The sequence below is a fragment of the Nannobrachium achirus genome (assembly GCF_963921795.1).
Source record: "Nannobrachium achirus genome assembly, chromosome: 5".
Lineage (NCBI taxonomy): Eukaryota > Metazoa > Chordata > Actinopteri > Myctophiformes > Myctophidae > Nannobrachium > Nannobrachium achirus.
The window spans coordinates 9616159-9641166 of NC_137814.1; the positions used below are offsets into that span (position 1 = coordinate 9616159).

The window sequence follows — 25008 nt, forward strand, 5'->3', positions numbered from 1 at the left end:
AAGGTTTCTCTAAAATAAATTCTGGATGGTTTCCCTACATCAGGCTGTGGGATAACCAGAAGCTTAGACACTTGAGAGGAATGCATTTAAAAATCTATTTAGTATACTATTGTCATTTTAATGAGTCGTTTTCATGTAGTAGACACCTACCTGAGGTTCTTGAAACAGGCTAAAAGTTGACAATTATTAACAATACCGTTTGACACAGTTCCTGCAGTGATCCAACTTTCAGTCCTTTAAAAAGAAACATTAAAATATATCTATGCACAAAGGTGTGCCTCATAGTGCTACAAAGTATACAATCAAGGTAGTCTTACTTTTACTGAATTCCTGTTAACATGTTTCTTTAGCTTGAGGTTTTCTTTGAATTGCCTTTTTGAAATGACAAATAAACTTGTCTTGCTAGTGTCAAACACTGTATGTAGTATGTAACGATGTGTTTATCAGACCTTTGTATGTGCATTATGAAGTGCTATTACTGTGTCTCCACATTGCAGTGAAAATAGCCATTACAAGCTCATAACATGTCACATTGCGACATGTTGTGAGCTTACTAGGCAACAACAATGTTTATCGATTTTAGTACATTCCCACTGTATGTAGGATACAGTGATTACCGCAGACAGTTGATTGAAAATATTACATAAAAGTCAATGACACGGTGAAGCCTTCAATTGTTCTCATCCTCCGAGTTTGAATTTTTCTCAACTTTTCGTTGAGGAACAACAAAATTGGTTTGCAGAAGGCATCTTCTCTTTTGACCAGGTTTTGAGCCGGGCAGATGTCTTTGCAGTCAGCCCTGGATGGCTGTGTGTCCTTTGGCAATATGGCCAGACAGGTAGCAGCGAGACATTCACCAAGGAGGGAGACAACACCGAGGCAGGCAGTGCAGTCATTCCACGAGCAGCCTAGCAGGTGTTCATATCAGGAAGGAACTGGAGGAGCAAGGCTGGATGTACAGTAGTATCTCACCTCAGCCAAGAAGGTCACTTCAGGGGACGAGGTGAACAAACCACAATCGTTCCCCTGGTCAAACGGCTCCTCCTGCTCTACGTCAAGGGAGAGTACAGAGGGATATGAAGTGCAACTCCAGCCATGGATTTGGCTGGTAGCGAACATGTTCAGAAGAGCCTAGCCTCGGAAACCCAGGCTTCTTTTGGCGATGGGAAGAAAAAGAAGCCTGGGCGATCGCGTTATGAACACTGTTGGAGGAAGTGTAGAATTTCCCTAACCAATCAGAGTGCAGAGAGCGTCGCACCAAATGTGTTGACGTCATGACGCAGCAGCGTTCTCTGCGCTGAGCAGAGGAGCAGAGGGGGGTGGGGGGAGGAGAACACATGCTATTGGCCAGAGACTCGCGGAGAGATTCGCCGCGCCCGCCCATCGCGTTAGGTTAGAGTGAGAAGAGCCAAGCTCAATACAGAAATTCCAAACCGAGTCATCTCTAGCAGGGATGCTCGGAGGAAACGGCAAATGCTTATGTCGTCCCTCTGCCAGTCAAGAAAACATCCAAGAAGACGTCTCCAATCAAGTCAAGCTCAGAGGATGAGAATAATCCAACCGTTCAAGTTTTCTTATCATTACATCTTGTGTACAATAAATAAATCGTGGATGACTGAATTGGATTTAAAATCTCAAGCTCACAAGTCGAGCTCAGAGGGTAAGGAGAACAATCCAACCATTTAAAAAAGGAACAAGGTTTCTTTGTTACATCTTGAATACAGATAAGAGTACAACTCCGTTTGTTCTGGTTCCTCAGACATTGTAGCAGTATTAATCATAACATACACAAGGGGAAAAAATACAATATAATAGATAGGGATGTCCCTATATTTTTTTTGCTCCCAATCCGATTCCAACCATTTGATTTTGAGTATCTGCGATACCTTTTTTCCCCGATCAGACCTTTTGGCAATGGGTAACAAAAAAAACTCATTCAAGTTGTCCCTTAAGGTAGTTTTTTTTTCTTAATTTAAATTACAGTATTCATTCTATCCAACATGGATATAGCTTATTTTTTCAGTTGTGTAGCATTGGATCAAAATAAAAATTAAGCTCATCAGCTTATCTTTTTATATATATATATTTAAAGAAAATCTGATCTTTTTCTCCCGATTCCGTTTTTTTTTTAATCACCCCAATCACCCGATCCCGATCCCGATCGGTACATCCCTAATCATAGATCTCCCGTTGCTCCAGCAACTGAAGATGCATGTACCCGTAAGCAATATGTAACAAAGTGCAGAGTGGGAGACTGGGGTTCGAAAGAAACCTTGAACCTTGTTGATCTGCCATTTTGACTATTATCAATTTTCTTTTCTGCCTAATTGTTTTGCCTATAAAGACCTGCCCAAAATAGAGAAGCCAGGTTGAATGTGGTGAAATGAATGTGATGCACACGATGCCATTGTAAAACACACTACAACCTCTCAAATCAATATCCTCCAGTCATGCCCGGTCGTGAGACTGATCTCATGACCAGGCATGACTGGAGGATATTGATTAGAGAGGTTGTAGTAGTTCGTTTTTACAACTCTGGTTGTAACTCTGGTTGTATATTACCATGTAACCAGTTCACTCACTCATGGGACTGAATTACACCGAAGCAACATAACTCCTTTGACAGTAAATGAAGGCTTTGAGAAAAGACTGTTGTCCAGGTTGTTTCCCCGTCTAGTTGACCCGCAAGATAGACTGCCAGAACACAACTCAAGCCCGTGCCAAAAGAGCCAGAGGACCATCGCATCTCAGACCATCCTTCCCCTGACATTTGATTAAGAGTAGAGTAGAGTCATCAAAGCCAGAAAATCCATCTCAAGAGTTGAAAATCAAGCTCAAGAGTCTCCGTTTCCCAGAATGAAGCTGAGGTCATTGTGCTTTCTCCACTTGATGGATGGCCTGCTGATCTCAGGGTACGTGTCATCAATGGAGGACTTCATTACTACTTTGCGGTTTTACAGAGATTTGTGCTTTCCCAGGAGACAGAGGCTTAAACACTGCAGCAGCCCTTTCATCCACAGACAGTGGGCCAGGACCAGGAACAGGAGGCCGGCGCCAGCAGAGCAGTACACAGCGATGACCGTACTCTCCTCAGGGATGAAACACTTGGACAGACTGTAGCTGCTAGCGGAGAAGGAAGCCTAAGAAAGGAGAGGAATGGAATACCGTTGGCAAGTAAAACTACTTAAGCCCTATACACACACACACACACACACACACATTACTTCCGTCTTACATTGAATAGTTAAAGTAGCCGATCAAACTAGCGCACAATGTCTTGTGGAGTTGTAATTCGGCTATCTAACTTAATTTACGTCCGCCGTCTGTCTGCACAGCCCACATTTGGAGGATGACTGACATCACTGACTGACATCACTATGCACTTATCTCCATATGGAGTTCCAGACAGATGAGCTTATCTCCATATATGGAGTTCCAGATGACTGACCAGATCCAGGGCATTTTTTGGAGATCACAACGGGAAACAGCAGCTCTACAAGCTCAAAACACGTCGTGTCTCCACCGTTTTTTACACAAGATGTTTCAACTTGGAAGTGATTGACAGGAAAACAAAATTGGGATTAAGCTATTATGCCATAATTGTGACAGCCCTAAGTGTCTGATATCAGGACAGAATATGGTGAACACTAAGGTATTTACCAGTATGAAGCTGGGGTTGTTGTAAGGTATTTACCAGTATGAAGCTGGGGTTGTTGTAAGGTATTTACCAGTATGAAGCTGGGGTTGTTGTAACCTCGCCTACCAGGCTTTCTGGAGGAAAGCCTGGTGTTCGTTCACAACAGGCCGTTTGGTTTCCGCCTAGAGCGCGGAAACCACTAGAAGAAGCGGCGTCACTTTGATTTGGTTCCCCCTGTTTGTTTCCCCAATCTCTATTAAAATGCTCGAGTAGCCTAGTGTAGTCTTGCCAGTCGCTAAAAGTTGGACTAAAAGATGCATATACCAAACTAATTTTTCAAAAGCAAAACTACTCCGCATCAAGGAGTTTATTAGGTAGGCCCTAAAAGTGTGTCCTTGAGCGCAGGGGAATATTTTGGGTTAAAACTGAATCCAGTTTGATCTTTCCGGCAAATTGTAGTCCTTTGAGTACTACAACATGACGTTTTGTGGTTTCCGCTCCAGACCGGTTACAAACCCGAAAAGTGAAGTGATCCCAGACTAGGGTTGTTGCAAGGTATTTACCAGTATGAAGCTGGGGTTGTTGCGGTTCCTCCAGTTGAACGATGGCACGCTGATCTCGGGGTACTTGTCGTCGTGGAGCACCTCACAGCCGCTGTGCGTGTGTCCACTCAGAATGAGACGGGGCTCGAACCACTGCAGCAGCTGAGAGAGACAACAGAGACACAAACTGTTTAACCACAAGAACCCTAACGGCAAAGATCTATCTTCAAGCTCATTGTAAATAGATTGTAGACCTGCCGTCGGTTTGGTGTAGTGGGGGGAAAAGCAGGGGTAAATGGTGCATTTATATAGCGCTTTTATCCAAAGCGCTTTACAGAGATTGTGCATTACATTCACCCATTCACGCACACATTCATACACCGGTGGCGGAGGAAACCATGCAAGGCACCAACCTACTCACCGGGAGCAATTAGGGGTTCAGAGTCTTGCCCAAGGACCCTTCGACATTCACTCAGGGGGAGCCCGGATTCGAACTGGGAACCCTTCGTGCTCTAATAACGGTTTCTCTACCCCTGAGCTATGCCGCCCCAGGGGGGGTCAAGTACAAATATTGGAGGAGTCGTGTCATTCTAACAGCAGCAAGCTGCTGACAGGAAATCCCCTTTTCATGACTAAAGGAATTGTGAGGCGATGATGACATTACTACAGTGCATACCTTCTGAGAGGCCTCCTTAGACAGCACGTCGTACTTCTCTCTGAACTGCAGATGGCGCTCTTCGGGCGGTGCAGCGTCTTGTCCCGTACAGCTGGCATCGCTCACCCTGTACAAAGGATAGTGCTGTGGAACAGAGACAGACGGTCAGGGGAATGGTCAATGAATAGACATCATGTTCTGATTCCTCTGCAGTAAAACAAACACTGTGCTCCAACCAGACGGTGCACAGATGCAAGGATCCCTGCTACAGTATAGGCTTTGACTTTGTTTTCATGTTTATTGCTTTTAATGTTCTATGTGAGTTGCTTCACCCCTTGTAAGTTGCTCTGAATAACAGTACAGACTTACAGATAAGAGGCCATGACAAACGAGATTTAGAAAAAGTTTGGGAACTCGGGAATGGGTTGGCACTCTCCATTACAATACAATGTGTGACAGCCAAGTGACCGAGTGAAAAAGAAGAGAGGTTATGAGAGACAATACCTGTAACATGATTGGTGGTGAAGGCGGATAGCTCTGCGAAGCATCACAGCTCTCCTTTGTGCCACTGGTCGACTGCACATTCTGCGAAAAGAGAAAATCTATATTTTGACACAGAGGTGATCACACCGAGGAAGGGGTTTGTACAGCTGCCTGTGCCCCATCTAAAGGGGAGCACACACTGAACATGGACGGCTGCGCAGCGTCGCGTCGCGGTATCGACGCACGAGAAGTGACGCGTGGTAACCCCAACTGGATGCGGTGCGCTGCCACAAAGCACATCCATTTCCTCCGGTGGGGAGAAGCATGGGAGAACATGTTCACCGCGCGGCAACGCTGGAAAAATAGAACAGCGGCGTATCGGCGTGGCAGGCGAGGCGGCAGACCCGCGGCTGCGCACGTCTGACGCCGCCGGTGTGGGTTAGTTCATTGAAAATAACGGGCCGTATTTTTGGACGCGCCGCTTCTACGCCGCCTCCGCGTCGCCTCTGCGTCGCCTCCGCGTCCAGTGTGTGTTCCCCTTAATAAACCATGTAAGACTCCCTAATCGAGAGATAAGCGACTGTCAGGTCTCTCCCGGTCGTTTTAAGGGAAGGGGTCAAGGAATTACACACTTGGGTGGCAGTGTTGTAGAAAGAGCTGTTTGATTTGGCCTAAAAATAAAATCCTGATTTATTCAAAATATCAAAAATGTTATACATATTTTTTCTATCAAGAATAAAGTCCAAACCGTAGACAAAGAAAGGTCAATTTGGGGATCAATAAAGTGACAACATCAGAGAGAAATTACATGAATTTAGTGTCGGACTCTGGCTTATTATATTGCAGAACCTTGTGTTTTAGGAGGACCGGGCTGTGGACTTTTTCCCCCGTGCATGGCTCTAATGAGCGAGATCCGTACCAGAATTACCCTAATTAAAGTGAAAATCAATTTGACTTTGAATTCTTTAAATCTTCCAAACAAAAAATCTCATTTAGATTAATCGCCCAGCCCTAATAGGAGAATTTGCCCATATTTGTCTAATGGGTTTGTGTGGAAAGGCTGGTCGACGATACGAGGCTCCACAAAGCAGACAGGTCCATGAGTACATTTTTGTGGGTTTTTATTTACCTCCCAAAGTCAGACAGTGAAAGCCGGCGACAGTACAAACAAAAATAAAGACTGGCCAAAAGCAAACGTTAGGAAACCGAAATTAACACTTGAAACTAACTTAAGAAAAACAACAAAACAGGAACTTGAGATACTGCACTCAGGCTATGCCTCCATGAGGCCCCTAGCAGCTCTCCCCTGATGCTGTCTCTTACTAGCCTCAAGACATACTGAACTTCCTTCACCTGCAGCATGCCTGCTCTTAAACAGGTGGGGCAAACCAAGCACAAAAGTAATAATTGAATCAATTATCTCAAACAAGGCAAACCACGGCCCATGAGTTGATTTACAATTACCTGTGCTTCTTTAACTAATTTTCAATAAATATACTTCAATTAACATTTCAGGCGCCACACACAAACAATAAACAAATACCAAATAACCAAAACAGACACCCCTCCTCCTCTACAGTGCTTGGCCCATTCCAATCAACAGGATTGCCAGCACTGCAGAGGAGAGACAGGTGATCAACACATCATTTAACTTCAGTGACAATGAACCCACATACACATATTTAAACTCTGTTAAATTACTTAAAATTGTCCTTTGTACAAATATATGCAACACAATTGAACAGTCACTTCCAATCCAGCTGGTTGTCAATTGATCAGGTTGACTCAGCTGTGAGATGTGTGTGCAGTGCACGGTCCTTGATTGTGTGTGTATGCATGTATGTATAGGGCACGGCTGCCCCGTGACAGTTTGTGTTACCAAATAATTGTTTGCGCTCCCTCTAGTATTGTGGCTGCGTTTAGTCAGATAAGCGGGTATTGATTCATTCTTTCTTTTATTTTTGTATTTACCCAGGGTAGTGGCCGACACCACTTTAAGGACTTTGGTGTGCATAGCATTCTGACAAGTAAAACCACCAGTCTTATTCTGTTGGCCACAGTTGGGGGTTCAGTGCCTTGCTCAAGGGCTCTTCAGCAGTGTTGAGGGAAGGGTGAGTGTGATAACCATTCACTTCCCCACCCAAATGTGTCCTGCCAGTCCGGAGAATCGAACCAGGAACCTTCTGGCAACAGGTGCGCTCCTCTAACCTTTAGGCCATTGGAGACCTTAACCCATTCAGGCCGGGAACACATTTTGCTGTTTGGGAGGGGCTTACAGTACATGTACAGTATGTAGCAACATATTTGTTTTGTAGGCTAATTTCTGATTTAGCCCTATTCTATAGGTTAGAATTACTGGATACGTTAATGTCTTTGTCTGAATTACTGATACCTTAAGGAGTAGTTCAGCCCCAAAATGACTTTTTTCCTAGTGATTACTCATGCCATGGAGACTTGAGTATTTTCTTGTTTTGTATTTTTCGCATTCCTAAGACAAAAATCATTGGTTATCGTAAATGTACCCACATTGATTCCGGATGGAGACCCAAATGCATTTGGGTCCCCATCCGGAATCAGTGGGGGCACATTTATTGTAATGAAATTATTGCCTTAGGAATGCGACTAAAACAAAAAAATATTAGTGAAAGGTATTACTGAATAGCTCAAGACATCTCATCAATATATAACTTTCTTATCTCTTCACTATTGTCTTCTATTTCCTAGCTAAAAGATAAATGAGGAAAGGGACTCAAATTAAGGGCCAAGCCGAGTTAACCGTTTCCTGATACGATGACTCCTGTATCAAGTGTTTTCTCCCACACACTTTCTTTCACAAAACGTGGTTATTGCTGGACGTCCTTCTCTGACCCTCTTTGTATAATTGTTTCCGCCAGGAGGGCAAGACTGTTTTGCATCCCGTCTGTCCGTCCGTCCATCCGTCCGTCCCTCTGTGTGTGTGTGTGTGTGTGTGTGTGTGTGTGTGTGTGTGTGTGTGTGTGTGTGTGTGTGTGTGTGTGTGTGTGTCTTACTTGTATTTAGTCCACTAAGACTATACCATTTCAGATGACTAAAATAGGACTAAAACTAAATGGTGTGTTATTCAAAAAACTATACGGCTAAATTAGAAATATGCTGTCAAAATGGTGTGGGGTCCTTAGGAGGTTCCAGGGGGTCCAGTATACAGTAGCAACACTGTCTCACTAGGCCCCTACTAGATGACTGGTTTCTTTCAAAACGGGCCTGAAAAATCATCGATCAGGAGACCACAAGAGGAGATAAATGCAATTTCCCATAGAAAGGAGGTGTCATTCACTGCCGCCTCCTTTGTATCCTTTGTTCTGTGTTTTGTATTTGAGGATGATATGTATTATTGACCAAATAATAGCCCGAAGGCAAATAGCTGACAGGCACCAAATACCATGCACGCCATTTGGCGGCTATTTGCCCTCTGGCTATTTGGAAATATACGGTATGTAGAACATTAAATATTAAATGTTTGTTGAAGCGACATAAATGTAATGCACAGGACATGTTGACAACCTTCCTGAGGGTAAAACACACTAAAGTTGAGCAGAATGTTATTGATATAGTTATATTTCTGCCAAAGAGTACAAGCTACAGTTGGTGTTAAACATTCCGCTTAGTTTATTTTATCCTCAAGAAAGATCCAACATGTCCTGTAAGTAGCCTTGGGAACCAACCATTCCAGAGCAATGTGGCCCTCCTTTCATTTATTTTTAATAATTTATTTTTTGTATTTATTTAATTTTCTTTTTCCCAAATAATTATTAAAAAGAAACTAAAAAAGTTATCGAAAAAACACTGCCTGTTCGTGTATTAGGAGGGCGGCAGGAGTCACCAGAAATATCCCTTTTTAATAAAAATAAAACATTTTAACCATGATAGATTCAATGAAAACACCCATCCTTTTTTTCTGGTGACTCCTGATGCCCTTCTAATACATGAACAGGCAGTGTTCTTTCAATAACCTTTTTAGTTTATTTTCTATAATTATTAGGGAAAATGAAAAAAATAAAATACAATTAAGAAATTATTAAAAATAAATGAAAAATGTTATTGACAAAACACAACCTGCTCATGTATTAGGAGGATGTCAGGAGTCACCAGAAAAAAGTATGGGTGTTCTCATTAAATCTATCGTGGTTAAAATGGAGTTTGAAGTTACAATGGGTTTGTATAGGAAGGGGGCGTGTCTGATAAAATGAATATCTAAATCTAAACTAAATCAAACAACTCAAAAACTGTCCTGTGTGTTCCCAAAAGCTTGATTAGACGATAAAATTACTAAAGGTTTTTTGAAAGTGAAATATCCCTTGAAGAAATAGTTTAAAATTGACAATTCGGCAGCTATTTTATTACGCAAATTAGAAGGTCAAAAACTCAAAATTTTGCTTGGGAACCATTTTTTTCAGATTCAGCACCCTTGAATTGTGTAAAATAGACTAGTTCCCAACTTTTACCCCAAAATGCCTCTAACAATCACATTTTTCAGAAATTCCACTAGACTACTGTACCGGCCATGCCTCCTTCTACATATCTTATTGTTTCTGTATAGTGGACACACACACACACACACACACACACACACACACACACACACACACACACACACACACACACACACACACACACACACACACACACAGGTTATGAGCAAGAGAACCACTTTGTGCTATTAAGCACCATTTATATTTATTTTGAGATAAGATCTACTGGTCTGCACATTTCAACATGAAGTTGATGATAAAATTTACCACTTCTGTAACTTGGTCAATTCTCTTATTTTATCTTTTTGTAATCAGTTTCCTCCCACAACGTGGGAAAAAAGCTAACAGTGTCAAAATAGGAGATAGTTTTCATAAGCCATGTGCAGTACAATGCTGGTTTGTAAAATATACAGGTCTTGCCCTGTAGATTATCATGCTGGGGCCCAGGAGTAGTTCAACCAAAACATTACTTATTTTTTATCAATTACACACCCCATGAAGTATTGAATTCATGAAGATTTTTTAGCAATGCGACAAAAACTAAAAGAATCCATGACTTCAAGGCTTCATGGGGTGTGTAATTGATAGAAAGTCCACCCATGACATGAAGTTGGTGATAAAATGACCACTTCTGTAACTTAGTCACGGGCGGTTATTAGCACCCTGTCTGTCTTCTGAAAAGATTTGTACGCCTTTCTCCCTTTTAACCCTGAACTTTAATCGAATCTAACCTCGATAGACGTTTGTCTGTTACCCGCCTTCCTTTTTCTTATTTTCAGTTCCATAGAAAGTGTTATTTTTGCTTCCCCAAGAGCATGTGGGAGGTTGGGGGGTAGGGTACTGTATGTTTCATCCTGTTGAGGTTTATGACCAAAGACTCATCTTGGATATGTGTGCATGCCAAACTGTAATAAATATTGAGCGTACTCTTTGAATACATCTTGTTTAAGTCTATTGTTTCCCATGTTATTTGTTTTTGCTCCGTCCCCTTGAGCTTTGGGCATCGTGGAGTTCGTCAGAAATGCTGACCAGCTGTGTGCAACCGTTCTGCTGAATAATAGAACGCATTCTTACCTGAAGAGAACAGCTGAGGTCCCTGGAGAGTTTGAGCAGTTCTTTCTCTACAGACTGACATATAGGACATCCGTCACCATGGAGCGCCACACTGTTCACCAGAAGAAAACTACGAGAAAGGAACACAACATTACAGAATGTCATTCGTTGCCATGGCAAAACAGCAAAAAAACTAAGATGACCTCTAGTGAAAGATCAGTCTCTAAAGCCTAATTGAAAAGTGAATAAATGTAACAAGTTGGTTATTTTTGGGAGGTGACACAGACAACAATGTACAACCACTTGAACCCTGCATCCCTCTTCTAAGGCAAACATTTGAAGAAAATTAGCAGAGCTCTAGGGGACCCTGGTCATAAAAGTATATAGGAGGGTTTAACCCATTATGTGGGTAAGCGCCAGGCACACCACTAGCATAAGATTTGTTACTCACTTCACTCCCTTCTTAGTGACAATTCTGGTGGTTGTGGCATTGAACACCTTCTCAAAGCGCTGTAACTTGAACCAATCCATCCTACAGCAGGGGAAGACAGTGAAAGCATGCAGCACTGTGTGAATATACCTTATTCTTTCCAAACCTGCTGTGCAGTCTATTTTTACAAGGCCTCAGCATGATCACTGTTACATAATGTGGGTGTCTATTTTGTTCCCTAGTGAAATCAAAAAAGCACATTTGTGATACGTGCTAATCTTTGCAATGGAAATGTTCGCACATCCAGTTAGTTCAGATGCAGGTGCGTTTGGACGGTAACAAATGAACCTTGTCTATCATTCAATGTTATGAGTTAAAAAAGGATCTCAATTGAAACAAGCCATTGGCTTTTTTGGTTCTATCTTTTTAGTTGACCTTGTGCCAGTGAAAATGCAAACCTCTAATAAAGTGTTCAATCAATCAATCAAACCACTTGATGAGGGTGAGGGTGTGCCTGGAACATCATCAGGTGTGTCTTCAAGTGCAAATAGAAACTAAACTAAATGTGTAACGTTGTGTGTCAAGGAAGTCTGCCACAGGTGCTGAGCTGTGCATTTGCAAAAAGGCTCAAGAGTGCAGGGTTTAGATCAACATGGGAGTTGTCAATGTCACTAGACTCGAGGCTATTTATTTAACTTTTAAGCGACACTTGACAGCTCCCTAGAGAGCAAGATTAGGAGTGAATGTGATAAGTCACCCAAAGGTTTTTACTGAAAGACACAAAATGAATTAAACCACTGGTTCTTAACGTGGGGGTCTGGGGACCCCCAAGGGGTCCTTGAGAAGGTTCCAGGGGGTCCCCAGCTAAATGACTGAGTTATTTGTCTCCATTTGAGTTAAGTTAATAGTCAGGATTTTACAGAGTAGATTGAGTCCCCAAGAATAAAAAGGAAAAAAATGTGTGTATGGTCTAATGCATTTCAAATTGGGGGTCCTAGAAATTAAATGGGTCGAGAAATCACTGAATTAACATACTCGTAGTGGAAGCCGATGTCATGATTCCCAACCAGAACAACCAGTTCTGTGTCAGAGGAATGTCTGAACATCCTATGGAAGCGTCGCACATCATCTTCCCAGTCCTGTAGAGTGAGTGCATAACAAACACAGGCAGCATTGTATCACATTCTATGAGAAGCCCCTTAGGCCGAAATTGCATAGTCAACTCGCACATGTATGTGCAAGTGAAAGACCATTATGTATGTATGTGCAAGTGAAGTATACATGTATGTGCGAGTTGACTATGCTATATGGGGCTTCTCATAACATTCACACCCCCCCCCCACACACACACACACACACACACACACACACACACACACACACACACACACACACACACACATTTATAATCATCCATCATCATGTGCCTGAGACAAATAGACTGTCTGCAGTAGATAGATAGATTTACCTTTGGTGAGCTCCACTTCCCTTCGTCGAAGATATCTCCCAAAATAAACACGATTTCGGGCCTCAGCAGCCACAGTGCGGTCTGGAAAGCCCTCTCCATCTGCCATTCCCTGTGTGTGCGTGCGGGGGGGCACAGTCACATCATGTCACATTGCAGTGTGTTATTGTTTACAAATCCGATCTGCTTTATGTGCTGCATTGAACAAACGACGGATGCTTGCCATTCAATTATAGCCTATATTCATTACATCCCCATTATAAAATACCTTCGCAGCTTGTCAAACCAATGTCCCCCGACGGCTCCGAGGAGATGGGTGTCCGACAGCACCATAGCGCGGACACTGGAGGCATCCGCGTCCCGCACATGGTGTCCGAGCCTGGGCCAGGCGCACTTCAGTATGGCCGGGAAATAGATGAGGTACTCGCAGAAAAAGAAGACGCCGCACACGGCCGATATCAGCACGATGACAGCCGCCAATTTAGCGCTGAACCTCGGCATGTCTCCGTCGCTCCTCCCCGGTTTATTTGGGGATGATGCCGGTGGTTGTGATGATGATGATGATGATGCCCTGAATTAAAACGAACCCTGCTCTGTTGATGATGGTGACGGGCGGGCGTTTCATCAGACATGCTTCTCTTGTTCAATCCAGGGTGCGTGTGTTCTTTTTTAGGATTAGGATTCCGAATCCGATGTGATGCTGAAGACCATCATGGCATAATGTTGTCTTTCTCCTTGCATCATCAGCAGCTGTAGTCCACGGTCCACCGTCCGATCATCTCTGTGTTTTTTTTTGGTTCAAAATGTCACTTTCTCTGGCGGGTGTTGTCTCTGTCCACTCCAGCGAGCAGAGAGCAACCAGCCAGGCCAGCAGCCAGATGATCTGATTTCGCAATCAGCTCAACTCTTTTCACTTTTCAGCCGGGGGACTGCATGGGGTTCATGGGTGGGGGTTGAGTTGGGTGGGGATGAATGAAGAAGGGGAGGGGCGGGGGTGACAACGATGTTACAAACCCTGTCCCTGGTCAACGGTTTGTCTTTTTGGGTAAGTTTATCATTATTATTATTATAGAGTCAGACATTATTAACACATGTAATAGTGCCTGTGTGCAACTTTTTAAAGTAATGTCCCACTCCCACCCCAATTTAAGTCATGATGGTTTTCTTATATTGCCATTTCTTTACATTGTCTTGTGTGTAGGCACTTTTTATTTTGATATTTTGGTGTCATAACCTTTTGTGTGAAATTAATTACGGTATGTGGGTGGGTGACGTGACGTAACGTTTTCGCTGTCCTCGGTGTCAAACATGTATAAATAAAAAATATATTTGTCAAAAACCTTCTGAATATTGTGCAGGACATTAAGCTTTATGTGAACTTACTCAAGATTAAAACATTTCATTCCTCATTTCTTCAGAATTTTCAACCAAACATGGCAAAACTCATATGGTGTGACTGTCCTGACCTTGTTTCTCAAAGTGGGAACTTGAATAAAACTAAGAAAAAGAATTGCTAAAAATCATTTGAAAATGAATTTAGGCTAAAAAAAATGTCTATTTGTCAGCCTATATCTTTTCAAAGTCAAAGCATAATGTTTTCAGTCATTTCTGATCAAAAACATTTTGTCCCCCAAACCAAAATCATTTGGTGTGACACTAGTTTGGACAAATTAAACAGGCAATTATTTGGACACCTATTGGCTAGAGAGGTCCTTCTTCTGTAAGGCTATTCAGCACTCCCAGCACAACTGCAAGACAGGTGTCTGAGGTGAGTTATGATTTTAACATTTTCATGAAATGCCATCTTGTTGAAACTTTGACAAACGCACCACTTTGGATGTCTGTTGGTGTGACACCTTTTCATTAAAAAAAGCTTAAGTTATTTGAAGTTTTGGTCATATTTCCATGTAGATCTAGGTTGCTTTGTTATAGCTAGCATGCTGTTAGCATGCTAATGTGTACATAGTAGCCTCAAGGTAAACCTAAATGCAGAAAACGTAATATGGTGTGACACTTAATCATAATGGTGTGACATGTCTGCTTGTCACGCCATATGACTTGATTGTCACACCATATGATGTATACTGTATTTAACTACAGATATAACAATACATAACAAAGTTCCATGTTTCTTTTGTACATTTAAACATTTGTTTTAAACATTTTTACATAAAATGTAATTTAGCTTCATTCAGTGATACTTCAAATTCATCAGACAGAGCAGAAACCCCTTCACAGAAACCTTAACATATTGTTTCAATCTAAACAATATTTTCTCTTTATCTTAAACTATACATTCCATTTTCTTTTGTCAGCTGGAAAATGACAAGTGCTGAGAGAACGAGAAAGTACAGGGAGAAACTAAACAATGACCCAGCAAGGAGAGAGGAGCCAAAGGGGCGAGACTGCATTTTCTACGAAGAGCAGGAGGTTGTCTGTGGCATAGCAGAACCGCAACAAGGCAGCCGGTTTGCTACCCTCACCAAATACGACTGGCTGATGTACAATACAGTCTAAATGTATAATCTAATCTGATCTAATACTTTTGTACTTTCACTCACTGGACTGGACAGTGGACAGTGTTAAGGTAGGACCCGAGACAAAACTAGCGAAAATAGCTGATCTACAAGCTCTCAACACGTTGTGCTGCGAGAGCTTGTAGATCAGCTATTTTCGGAGTTGCGCAACCCAGCACGTCTTTAGCTAGTGGAGATGTGGTGTAATGTCATGATTCCTAATTACATTTGTTCAACACAAAATGCTGTGTTCAAGTTCAGGAGACTTCGGAAAAAAGCAATTTACCTGAATGCTGAGTTCTGTTTCCACTAATTGGTGTTAATAAAATGTTGCCTTGGCTCCAAGTGTGGCTATGCGCCTTCTTGTCTCTTTAGGATCCTTCTGCCGTGGGCCGGCAGAAGACTTAGGTGTGCGTAGCATTCCTGTGCACATCCTCATCATCCATCTACTACTACAATTCTTTCTTATCCCATGTTAAAGCCCTACAATAATATCCTGTTCAGAAATATTAAGGCCATGTTATCCTGGGTAATTGTTTAATCAATCAGTAAAGTTCAGTACTCACTAATAGGTAGGTTAAAACACAGTTTGCTTTGACACATGAAGATATGATCATACGGTGTGACACTAAATAATTTGGTGTGACATTCCAAATAGTGAAAAATCATACCTTTATTAATGATTAAACCAAAAAAATGTTTATGGATTACATAGAGAATATTATCAGGAAGAGTCACAAATATTTGTGTAATTTTAGAGAAGGTTTTGACAGAATACATTTAAAATATGTTGTAAGATCATGAACATGGGCCTCACACAGAGTGTCGATTATGAAAAAAATATACAGATATAATTAATTTTCAAAAAACTATAGTGGATCACTGGTTAGTTATGATAAAGGACTTTGATAAAGTGAGTAACTTAAGAAAGATGTACTCCATTTTCATTTTATGAACAATTATTTTCATGTCACACCATATGACGATTTTAGGCACAAGTACAACAAACTGCTGAATAAAGTCTGATTCCAATAAAATATCTAAAAACAAAATGTATTTCCATAAGGTTGAGAGTGAGTAGAACAAAAGTAAATAATTTTTATGCCTACAATTTAAAGTTTTTTTAAAAACACATTTTTTGGGGCGTCACGTCACTGACCCATGTATCATATAGTTCATAGCCTATTCTATATTTTGTTCATTTTATTGTTTCCTTTGTGTGCGTGTGTGTGTGTGTGTGTGTGTGTGTGTGTATATATATATATATATATATATATATATATATATATATATATATATATATATATAGGCCTATAACTATATGATATAGGCCTAAAAGTATATTTACCTTGAAAATATGACATTATTTCAAGAAGGGGACTACAATAAATTCCTACAGTTTGCCATATCACATTTGAAGAAGAAGCCAGCAGCCATGCAACAAATGAGATTATGGTTAGTAGCAATCTAATTAGGTAATTGCCTGGAATAAGACTGGGCCAGTGTGCAGGTTTCATTGGAAATGTGCAGTGTCTAAATACCTATGATTGTTTTGAACAGTCTGTGCTAGGACAGTCTGTGCATGATGAGTTACCTGCTGAACCAGTTGGTTTGCAAAATAATGACTGTGGGCGTGGCTGCCAGTGCCACAGTGAATGGCTTCATCAAGAGCAGCTGTTAAAGGTGATACACCATGCATTTAAAAAGTATTTATGTCATATTGTTTATGTCCCAAAAACGTTTTTCAAAAGGTTTGAGGCTAAATTACCACTCCTGAATAGAGAGCCTCTCTCATTTTTGAATGGCTCTCAGAGCATTTCAGCTGCAGTACCACCTTTGGCCTGAACTGCGCCACCCCCCCCCCCCCCCCCCCCAAAATCCTTTTGAAAAAAATTTTTTTTTGAAAAAAATATTTTTTTGAAAAAAAATATTTTTTGATTTTTTTTTTTTTTTTTTTTGTGATGACGTCACAATCGGCAGATGACGTCACAATCGGCAGCAAATCTGAACAGCCTGTTTTGAGAACCCGTGGGATACTTTTAACCTTCGCCTTCTCAAAACCAGAGAAAGACACATCGGTCAGAAATGGGACTTTGTGAGGATAGAAGGTGCTTGTGGGACCCCAAAAAAAGGTTTTAAAATAGGAAAAGTGAAATTTCATGGTGTATCACCTTTAAACCAAAATGGATCTTTCATTTTTGGCCCCAACAGCCCACAGATATATTACTTTGAAATAATAGTTAAATCAAAAGTTTGACTGATTGAATACTTATTAACAGTTTGCAAATAGTATATACCATTATACTGTAGGCCTAGTCTACAATGGTGCCAACACAAAAAGGGCTTGTTCCATTGTGGTCCTGATGTGTATTCAATTCATCAAGAGAGTTACTGAATACAAATAACATTAATGATATGGTATCTGCTCAGACCGAATATCCTTCCTAATTCGTCTTAATATTGATTGTTCTCATTTAGGCATATGATTTGAATCAGACAAACTACTGGGCGTCTGAACCTTTAAGTGTATTTGCATTCACTCTGTCTTCTAAATCCTGTTCTTGGTCTGAAAGACCACCTGTAGACAGTTGATGACAAAAGCCAGGTATCCTCAAGTCTTTAGGTGCTAATACTGATTATAATGTTCTTTGTCTACCTGGAGACGAGCTCTGAGACCTGTCCTTTCCGAATACATACATACACTTAAAAAATCACACCCAATGTGAAGTGAGCGGTGGTCGTGCTTGCATAACGTCTTCAGACTAGAATTTGAGACTAGGATGTACAGGCTATGCTACACACACACGTTTTGCTATGGCAAAACGCTGAGGAAAAAGGCTACAGACACACGCACAGCCACTCTGCTCAAAAAAAAAACTCAAAATGACATACATTTCTTACATGGCTAAGAGTATAAGACAACAGCTGATTCCACTGCAACATTGTAATTCTAATGATTCCAACTAATATAACACAACTGGGCAAAATACTGGCAAAGATTCATCATACTTACTGAAGTATGATAAAGCCCTGAATCTAGGATTGCCATGCTTAGATTTGAAATGTAATTTGGATTTGGAACAGGGTCAGACTGGTCAAACCAGTTCTCAATTGAACTGGTTGCCATTCAATTAAAAATTTCTTTTGTTCATTTGTTTGTTCTGTTTTTGTATATCATTGCTAGTGTAAATAAAATGGGAACATCTTTACTGCTCCTCACTTTGGCACCAGAGGACAGTCACTTGCTGTGGTTTAATAAATACATCTTGTCGTCAATGTATTTTAAGTCTCGTTGACCGGATCTCCTTTTAATTCCACAGAGAGTGCTGCGCATAGCCCACCACTCACAGATACCACACTGAAATAGTAGACCTAACATACTCCCCTGGATTACCCCAAACAATGTAATCTAATCTGAATATATTTGGATTTGAGTGCCACCAATCTCTCTTATAGTTTTTTACTATGCATCTTTAAACATCTCAGCATATTTTCATTTAGCATGTTCAGCATTTACAGGTGGTCAAATTACCCTTTACAAAAACACTGACACAACACAAACGGCAGTTCATGTGGGATGCTTACTGCAACTTTTGTATCAGTTCTTGCAGTTTTTTTTAATCAAAGGCCACAGGGAGTTACTACAGTTACTACACAGTGCAAGTGCAGCAGAAAGTATTTATCTGTCAAGTGGAGGTAATAACTAGAAGCAGTGCTCTTCCGAGCACAGGTCTCCGCCAGATCAGGTATGTTATTGTGGCCTCATGGTGGCGCTGTATAGTCCAATGTGAAAAGGGTGCCATGTCTTCTTCTGTCTTTGCACGGTAATATGTAAAGTAAAGTAATAATAAAGTAAAAAATGTGTGTTGCAAAAGTTGACCTGCTGGTGGCGTGCCAACATGCCAATGTGAAAAGGATGGCATTTGTTCCTCAACCAAGTGGGAATTTGCGTGCAAAATGTCATGGAAATTGCACCCTGCGTTCATGATGAGGCATATTGTTCAAAACGGACCAATCCTGCAAACTTTGGAAGCCAATTAGGATGGAATATGAACAGATCCGTCTTTATCACATGACTATAGGGAGATACTGTGTACCGATTTGTGTGATGTTTGGATATAATCTGAAGGAGTAATATCCCAAAATGTGTTTTACATAAGTCGGCCTCCTGGTGGCACTCTAAAAGTCAGATGTGAAAAATGCAGGGAAAAGGTTTTTCCTGAGTGTGCATACAACGTTTTACATTGATCGGCGGAGATAGGTAAAAACACAAATCGTCCACCATGAGGCTGATTTGAGAAAAATCAAGTGGCATTTCTTCCTCGGCCTAGAATCATTACGTTCATGGCAGGGCAGGAATTTCATGGAGGCCATGAAGGCCATGGCCGCCGTTGCCCCTCAGTTTGGCCTTGTGCCCCTCAAACCAATGGCATGACCTGAGGCCACAGTGGCCTTAATGCCCCTCAAACCAGGACTGTACCACTTTCTCCTCTGTCTCTGTCTTGTCAATATGTAGACACCAGTGTCTCTTTCTTGCCATGTCTTTTGATGAGTGCCCATTTTTTGGGCAATGGGCTGAGAATGGATCAGATTGTAAATACGATTTATTTATTTCACTACAGATAGTCTACATATTAAATGTAAAATTATCTTTAACCCTTAAATTCAACAAATTATTTCAATGGACCAAAATCTTGTTTTATTTTATGGCCTTCCTGCCCTGGCATTTGGCCTTTGTGCCCTCAAAACATTTACAACACCAAAGACCAAGTGGCCTTGCCCCTAAAATGATGAAATTCCAGGCCTGGTTCATGGTAATGATCCGTTCAAATGATTCGTTCACCGTTCATAGCCCGTGAAAAACACTATCGCGGGAGAGTTTTTATTACGGCGCACGTACAGCCCATCCTCCCATCCTTTGTGCCGGGGGATATTAGGGGGAGGGGGCGAGTGAATGAAAGCATGAACAACACATTTTAAGGATTTGAACAAATCGTTCACGAGTCTTGCTAATGATTCAGTTATGAACGAATCACTTATGAACAACACATCACTACGGCCTAGTGGGAATGTGCATGCAAAATTTCACGGAAATCGCACTCGTTCATGATTTGAGGCATTTTGTTCAAAAGAGAGCACTCCTGCAAACTTTGGAAGCTAATCTTAGGCAATCAGGAAGGAATATGAGAAATCTGAAAGACCCGTTTCGTTTAATGACTATGGAGATACTGTGTACCGATTTGTGTGAGTTTTGGACAAAATCTGTAGGAGTACTGTCCAAAAATGGGTTTTTGCACAAACTTGCCTCCTGGTGACGCTATAACAGACCCATGTGAAAAATTGGGGGCAGAGGTTCTGCTCTGGCACCCAAGGAGTGTGCGTGTTCACTGCCATCGTGCCAGCGGTGCCGGAGATTAGCTGTCCACAGACGGAAGGACACGTGGACGGATGGACGGATGGACGGACGGATGGACGGACAGACAGACAGGGGCGAAAACATAGTCTCGGCCACGCCTTTCGGCCTGGCGGAGACAATAACTAATAGCAGTGCTCTTCCAGCACAGGTCTATTGTGGCCTCCTGGTGGCGCTATAATAGGCCATAAACGGTGCCATGTCTTCTTTGGCCTTTCACGCCAATCAGACCATTCATGATTTGAAACATTTTGTTCCAAAAAATGTGTTTTGCAGATGCTGCTGCTGGCGCTATAACAGGCCAATGTGACAAGGGTCGCATGTGTGTATCAAATACTTGAAGAAAAGTAGAAAGTACTCGTTAATCGTTATGCAGAATCTCCCGTTTCACAAGTTTTCACATGGTTGAAATGTATAAAGATCTTTTGAAAATAGCAGATCTATAAGCTCACAATACGTCGCATCGCAGCGCATTGTGAGCTTGTAGAGCGGCTATTTTCAAATATCCTAAATGTATATAGGGCTGAAGTGGTTACTGTATGTTTTATAATAGTAATCAAAATCTAAGTAACTAGTATCTAGTTTTCAAATAATTGTAGTAATTAGGATTAAAAGTACAGTGAAAATTGGAAATTGGAAATACTCCATTAAAGTAAAAGTACCTCAAATGTATACATGTGTATGTACAGTATGGTGCAGATAGTACAAGAATACACATGATTGACAGTCTTTATGGTGGACGTCCTTTTCCTGTCACAAATAAAACAGCTCACAAATGTTTCTGCTGTGTTTGCACATGTCTGTAATTCAACCATTTCTGGGGGGGGACGGCAGTGGCTCAGGAGGTAGAGCGGCTGCTTGGAAACCAGAAGGTTTCACCCGGGCTCCCCCAATGTTAGTGTCCAAGTGTCCTTGAGCAAGACACTGAACCTAATTGCTCCAGATGAGCAGGTTGGTGTCTTCACTGCCTTGTATTCACCATATTCCTGGCCATTCTATGGAGGCTGCCATCTTCCTTTTACAGAGGGCGCTGGAGCATTTTTCTTTGTGTGCTGCTTCATAAACATCTTTTCACTTCCTCCCTAGTAAGGAAGTGACATGGAATTGTCTGTTGCCAGATTTTGCCAAAGAAATAAGCCCAACAGAAGCAACTACAGTAGGCTATACTACTTTACATTCACATTTGAAAATAGCAGATCAGCAAGCTCACAATGTGTCACATTGCGACACATTGTGAGCTTGTATATTTGCTATTTAAAAAATATTGAGGGAAAACATTTTTTTGAATATTTTTGAAACATTTTAAGAACATAAATATGTGTGGAGGTCCCTGGCACCACATATTTTCAGATGGGGGTCTGCGACTGTGGACAAATATGTAATTTGGGGTCCTTGATATGAAAAGATTTGGGAACCACTGGTTTAAAAAATATTAGAAAGTAAGTCCAATAAGCAACTATTGTTTTAGAGACACAAATTGCTTATTATAAGCAGACATGGCAACCCCGGGTACATTCAGAGCCCAGAGCCTAGAACGCCAACTACTGACACTTTAATGCAAGGACAACAGGAAACCAAATGATGTTTTTCAGGCCAGCTTTTTCAGCCTCCGCCTCTTTGAGGATATGAACAGGAAGCCGGGGGCGGGGCCAGGAATAACGTGAATATGGTTTCCTCCCCCATCGGTGTGTGAATGGATGAATGTAATGCACAGAATTACATTCTAGACTCTGGAATGGTTGGCACGGGTGCCAACCAGGGGTGTAGTTGTCCCGATTTAAAATGAAGCAACACAGAACTAAAAGTGCCTATGATTGGCCGCTAGTTGCGCTTTTTCTGGCACCAGAAGCAGCAACATGTTCTCCATAGGATTCCATCCATTTCCCCCGAACTTTTACATTTGATTTTCTTACCTTAATAAACATTGTCATAAATACTTTATGGTTCCTGTCGCTAGTTTAAAGCCTCGTTTCAATCACCATGATATGCGTTTTGTGAAAATATGGTCCAATTTATGTTATATTTGATGTTATAGCAAGGTATGCTGTATGAGGGGTATGTGATCATATAGCTTGTGATGATTCTTCTTCGTGTGCTTTATTTTCGGCAAGCTCAAGACAAATGTCCCATGTATCCCTGTGGTTGCACGTGACCGTTGGCAGCCAATAGCATTCGAGATGGTATCATTTCTACCAATCAACATTGATTTCTACAATGATGGCGTCACCCATTCAACGGCCAAAAAAAGCTTCATTTCATGCGCAGCATAGAAACCAATGGCTTTCCACTGTCCATATTTTTTTACAGTCTATGGTGCCAACATTGGCACAGGGGAGGGTGATCACTGGCACACTGGCAGAAGTGTAGAAGAGAGGATTTCTATTTTAAAATCAATATTGTTTTAAACGTGCTTAATTAAATGAAGTCACCTAATTTGCAGCAAATTACACAATGCACATAATTCTACATTTATTAAAATTCTGACCTTTGACTGCATGGGGAGGGAGTCGGGGAGATAGGTGGGTTACTGCTCTAATGATAATTACTGAGTCTAATGATCATTATATAACAAATGTCCTGACAATCAAAATACGTTGGAATAGATGGGGTGTCATTATGTTGACATGGCACACTGACTTTCTAAAATCATGGCACTTAATTTCAAAAAGGTTGCTGACCCCTGTTCTAGAGCAGTGGTTCTCAACCTTTTCAGGCCATGACCCCCAAAATAATCATATTTTAACAGGGGACCCCCCCACCTTGACGACCACTAAGAGTTGAGGCATTACATTTTGTATAAGACGGTTCTATTGTGAAAACAGCAGATCTACATGCTCACAACGCCTCGTGTTGCGAGGTGTTGTGAGCATGTAGATCGGCTATTTTCACAATTTCTGCCTCTAATATTTGACAGTTTGTCCAATGCTTAATTTGTCATTTTAGAGGTATTAAAAAGTCCTTAAATTGTCACTTTAGAGATGTGCATTTACCCTCTATACACTTAAACTTTATGTTGGTTTGTTTACTGTTCAGTGAGAAAACAATGTTCCACGTCATTAAGTTAATCATCTGGGGACCCCCCAAAATAATTTGGGACCCACAGGTTGAGAACCACTGTTCTAGAGTATGTAAAGCGCCTTGGATAGAGGCGCTATATACACATGCAACATTTACCATGCGATCCCTGAGTCTGCAAATAGTCAGGGATTTCCTTCGTTTCAGATGAGTCACAGACATTTTGACACAGCCAAATAGCATTCTGACCCAAAAGAGAAATGAGATATTTGCCTGGGATCCAAACTAGTGCAAATAGCAGATCTGCAATCTTGCAAGCTTGTAGATCTGCTATATTCACTACTTTTTAAACATTACCAGTAGTTTCTTTATTTAGGGGTTTCTTTGCTTATTTTTTTATTGTATTCATGTTTGAATTTTTAATATTAATAATAATTAATGACAACATTTAGGAAACAGAAAATAAAGGGATATTCACCATGAAAATGTATCCGCAACGCATGAATGGATCCAGAGTCCCGACCCACTGTTTGGGAACCAGAGTCGAGTTCCCAATGGACCTGAAAATTAAGGCCCAGCCCTGGCCCGGCTCAAATAATAAATTAGCATACATCTTACACCCGATCTACTATGAATCATCCCATTCAATGGGGAGGAATTGCACAACAATCCCCCCATTCTGAGGGGTGGAATTGTACAATTCCTGCAATCCCGCTCACCCAGATTGCAGGAATTACTCCCAAACCCCCATTGAATGGCAAGGCAGGCTTCTCCATTGGCTGTTGTCTCTGGCACCCCGCCTACCTCTTTCAGACCCAGGTTACTGGAATTACTTAATACAAATTATGAAATATAAAAATGAATGATAATGATTCATAATCTGTTAAAAAGCCTGTCAACAGAATCTACAGTAGCAAGTTCACACTTTGAGTGTTTCTTGCATAATATCCTATAATGTAAACCACACTTCACACCCAAATACTGTATGTCGGAGAAACGTCAACATTTCCTTCTTATGCTGCGTGTTTTTAAAAGTGTTGCATAGCGAGTGCTGACAACTCCATTTTATATTTTTGTGCCTTTTATACTCTGGTTTTAACAGGAAACATGGAGACTGCCATGCAACTAAAACGTTTTCAGACTTAGCAGGATGAGAAAACAAAGCCACAACCTACAGACATTGTATTCATGCACATAGACATCAAAGGGGGCTTGAGCCCCTGCTCTTTTTACCCATCTGTAAAAAAAACTGCCCTTAGTTTCCAGACCATGATTACAGCATTTACTATGG

General features: G+C 41.3%; 1 protein-coding gene across 1 annotated transcript; it reads right to left on the bottom strand.

The window, feature by feature from the left end:
- Positions 1-2954: 2954 nt before the first annotated feature.
- Positions 2955-13274, bottom strand: mppe1 (metallophosphoesterase 1; the record flags this gene model as incomplete). The annotated part of the gene is made up of 9 exons (XM_080725262.1): positions 2955-3140; positions 4201-4341; positions 4856-4978; positions 5339-5419; positions 10900-11008; positions 11330-11410; positions 12344-12447; positions 12777-12885; positions 13042-13274. The coding sequence occupies 9 exons, from the start codon at positions 13272-13274 to the stop codon at positions 2955-2957; spliced, it is 1167 nt and encodes a 388-aa protein (XP_080581388.1).
- Between the last annotated feature and the right edge of the window lie 11734 nt (positions 13275-25008).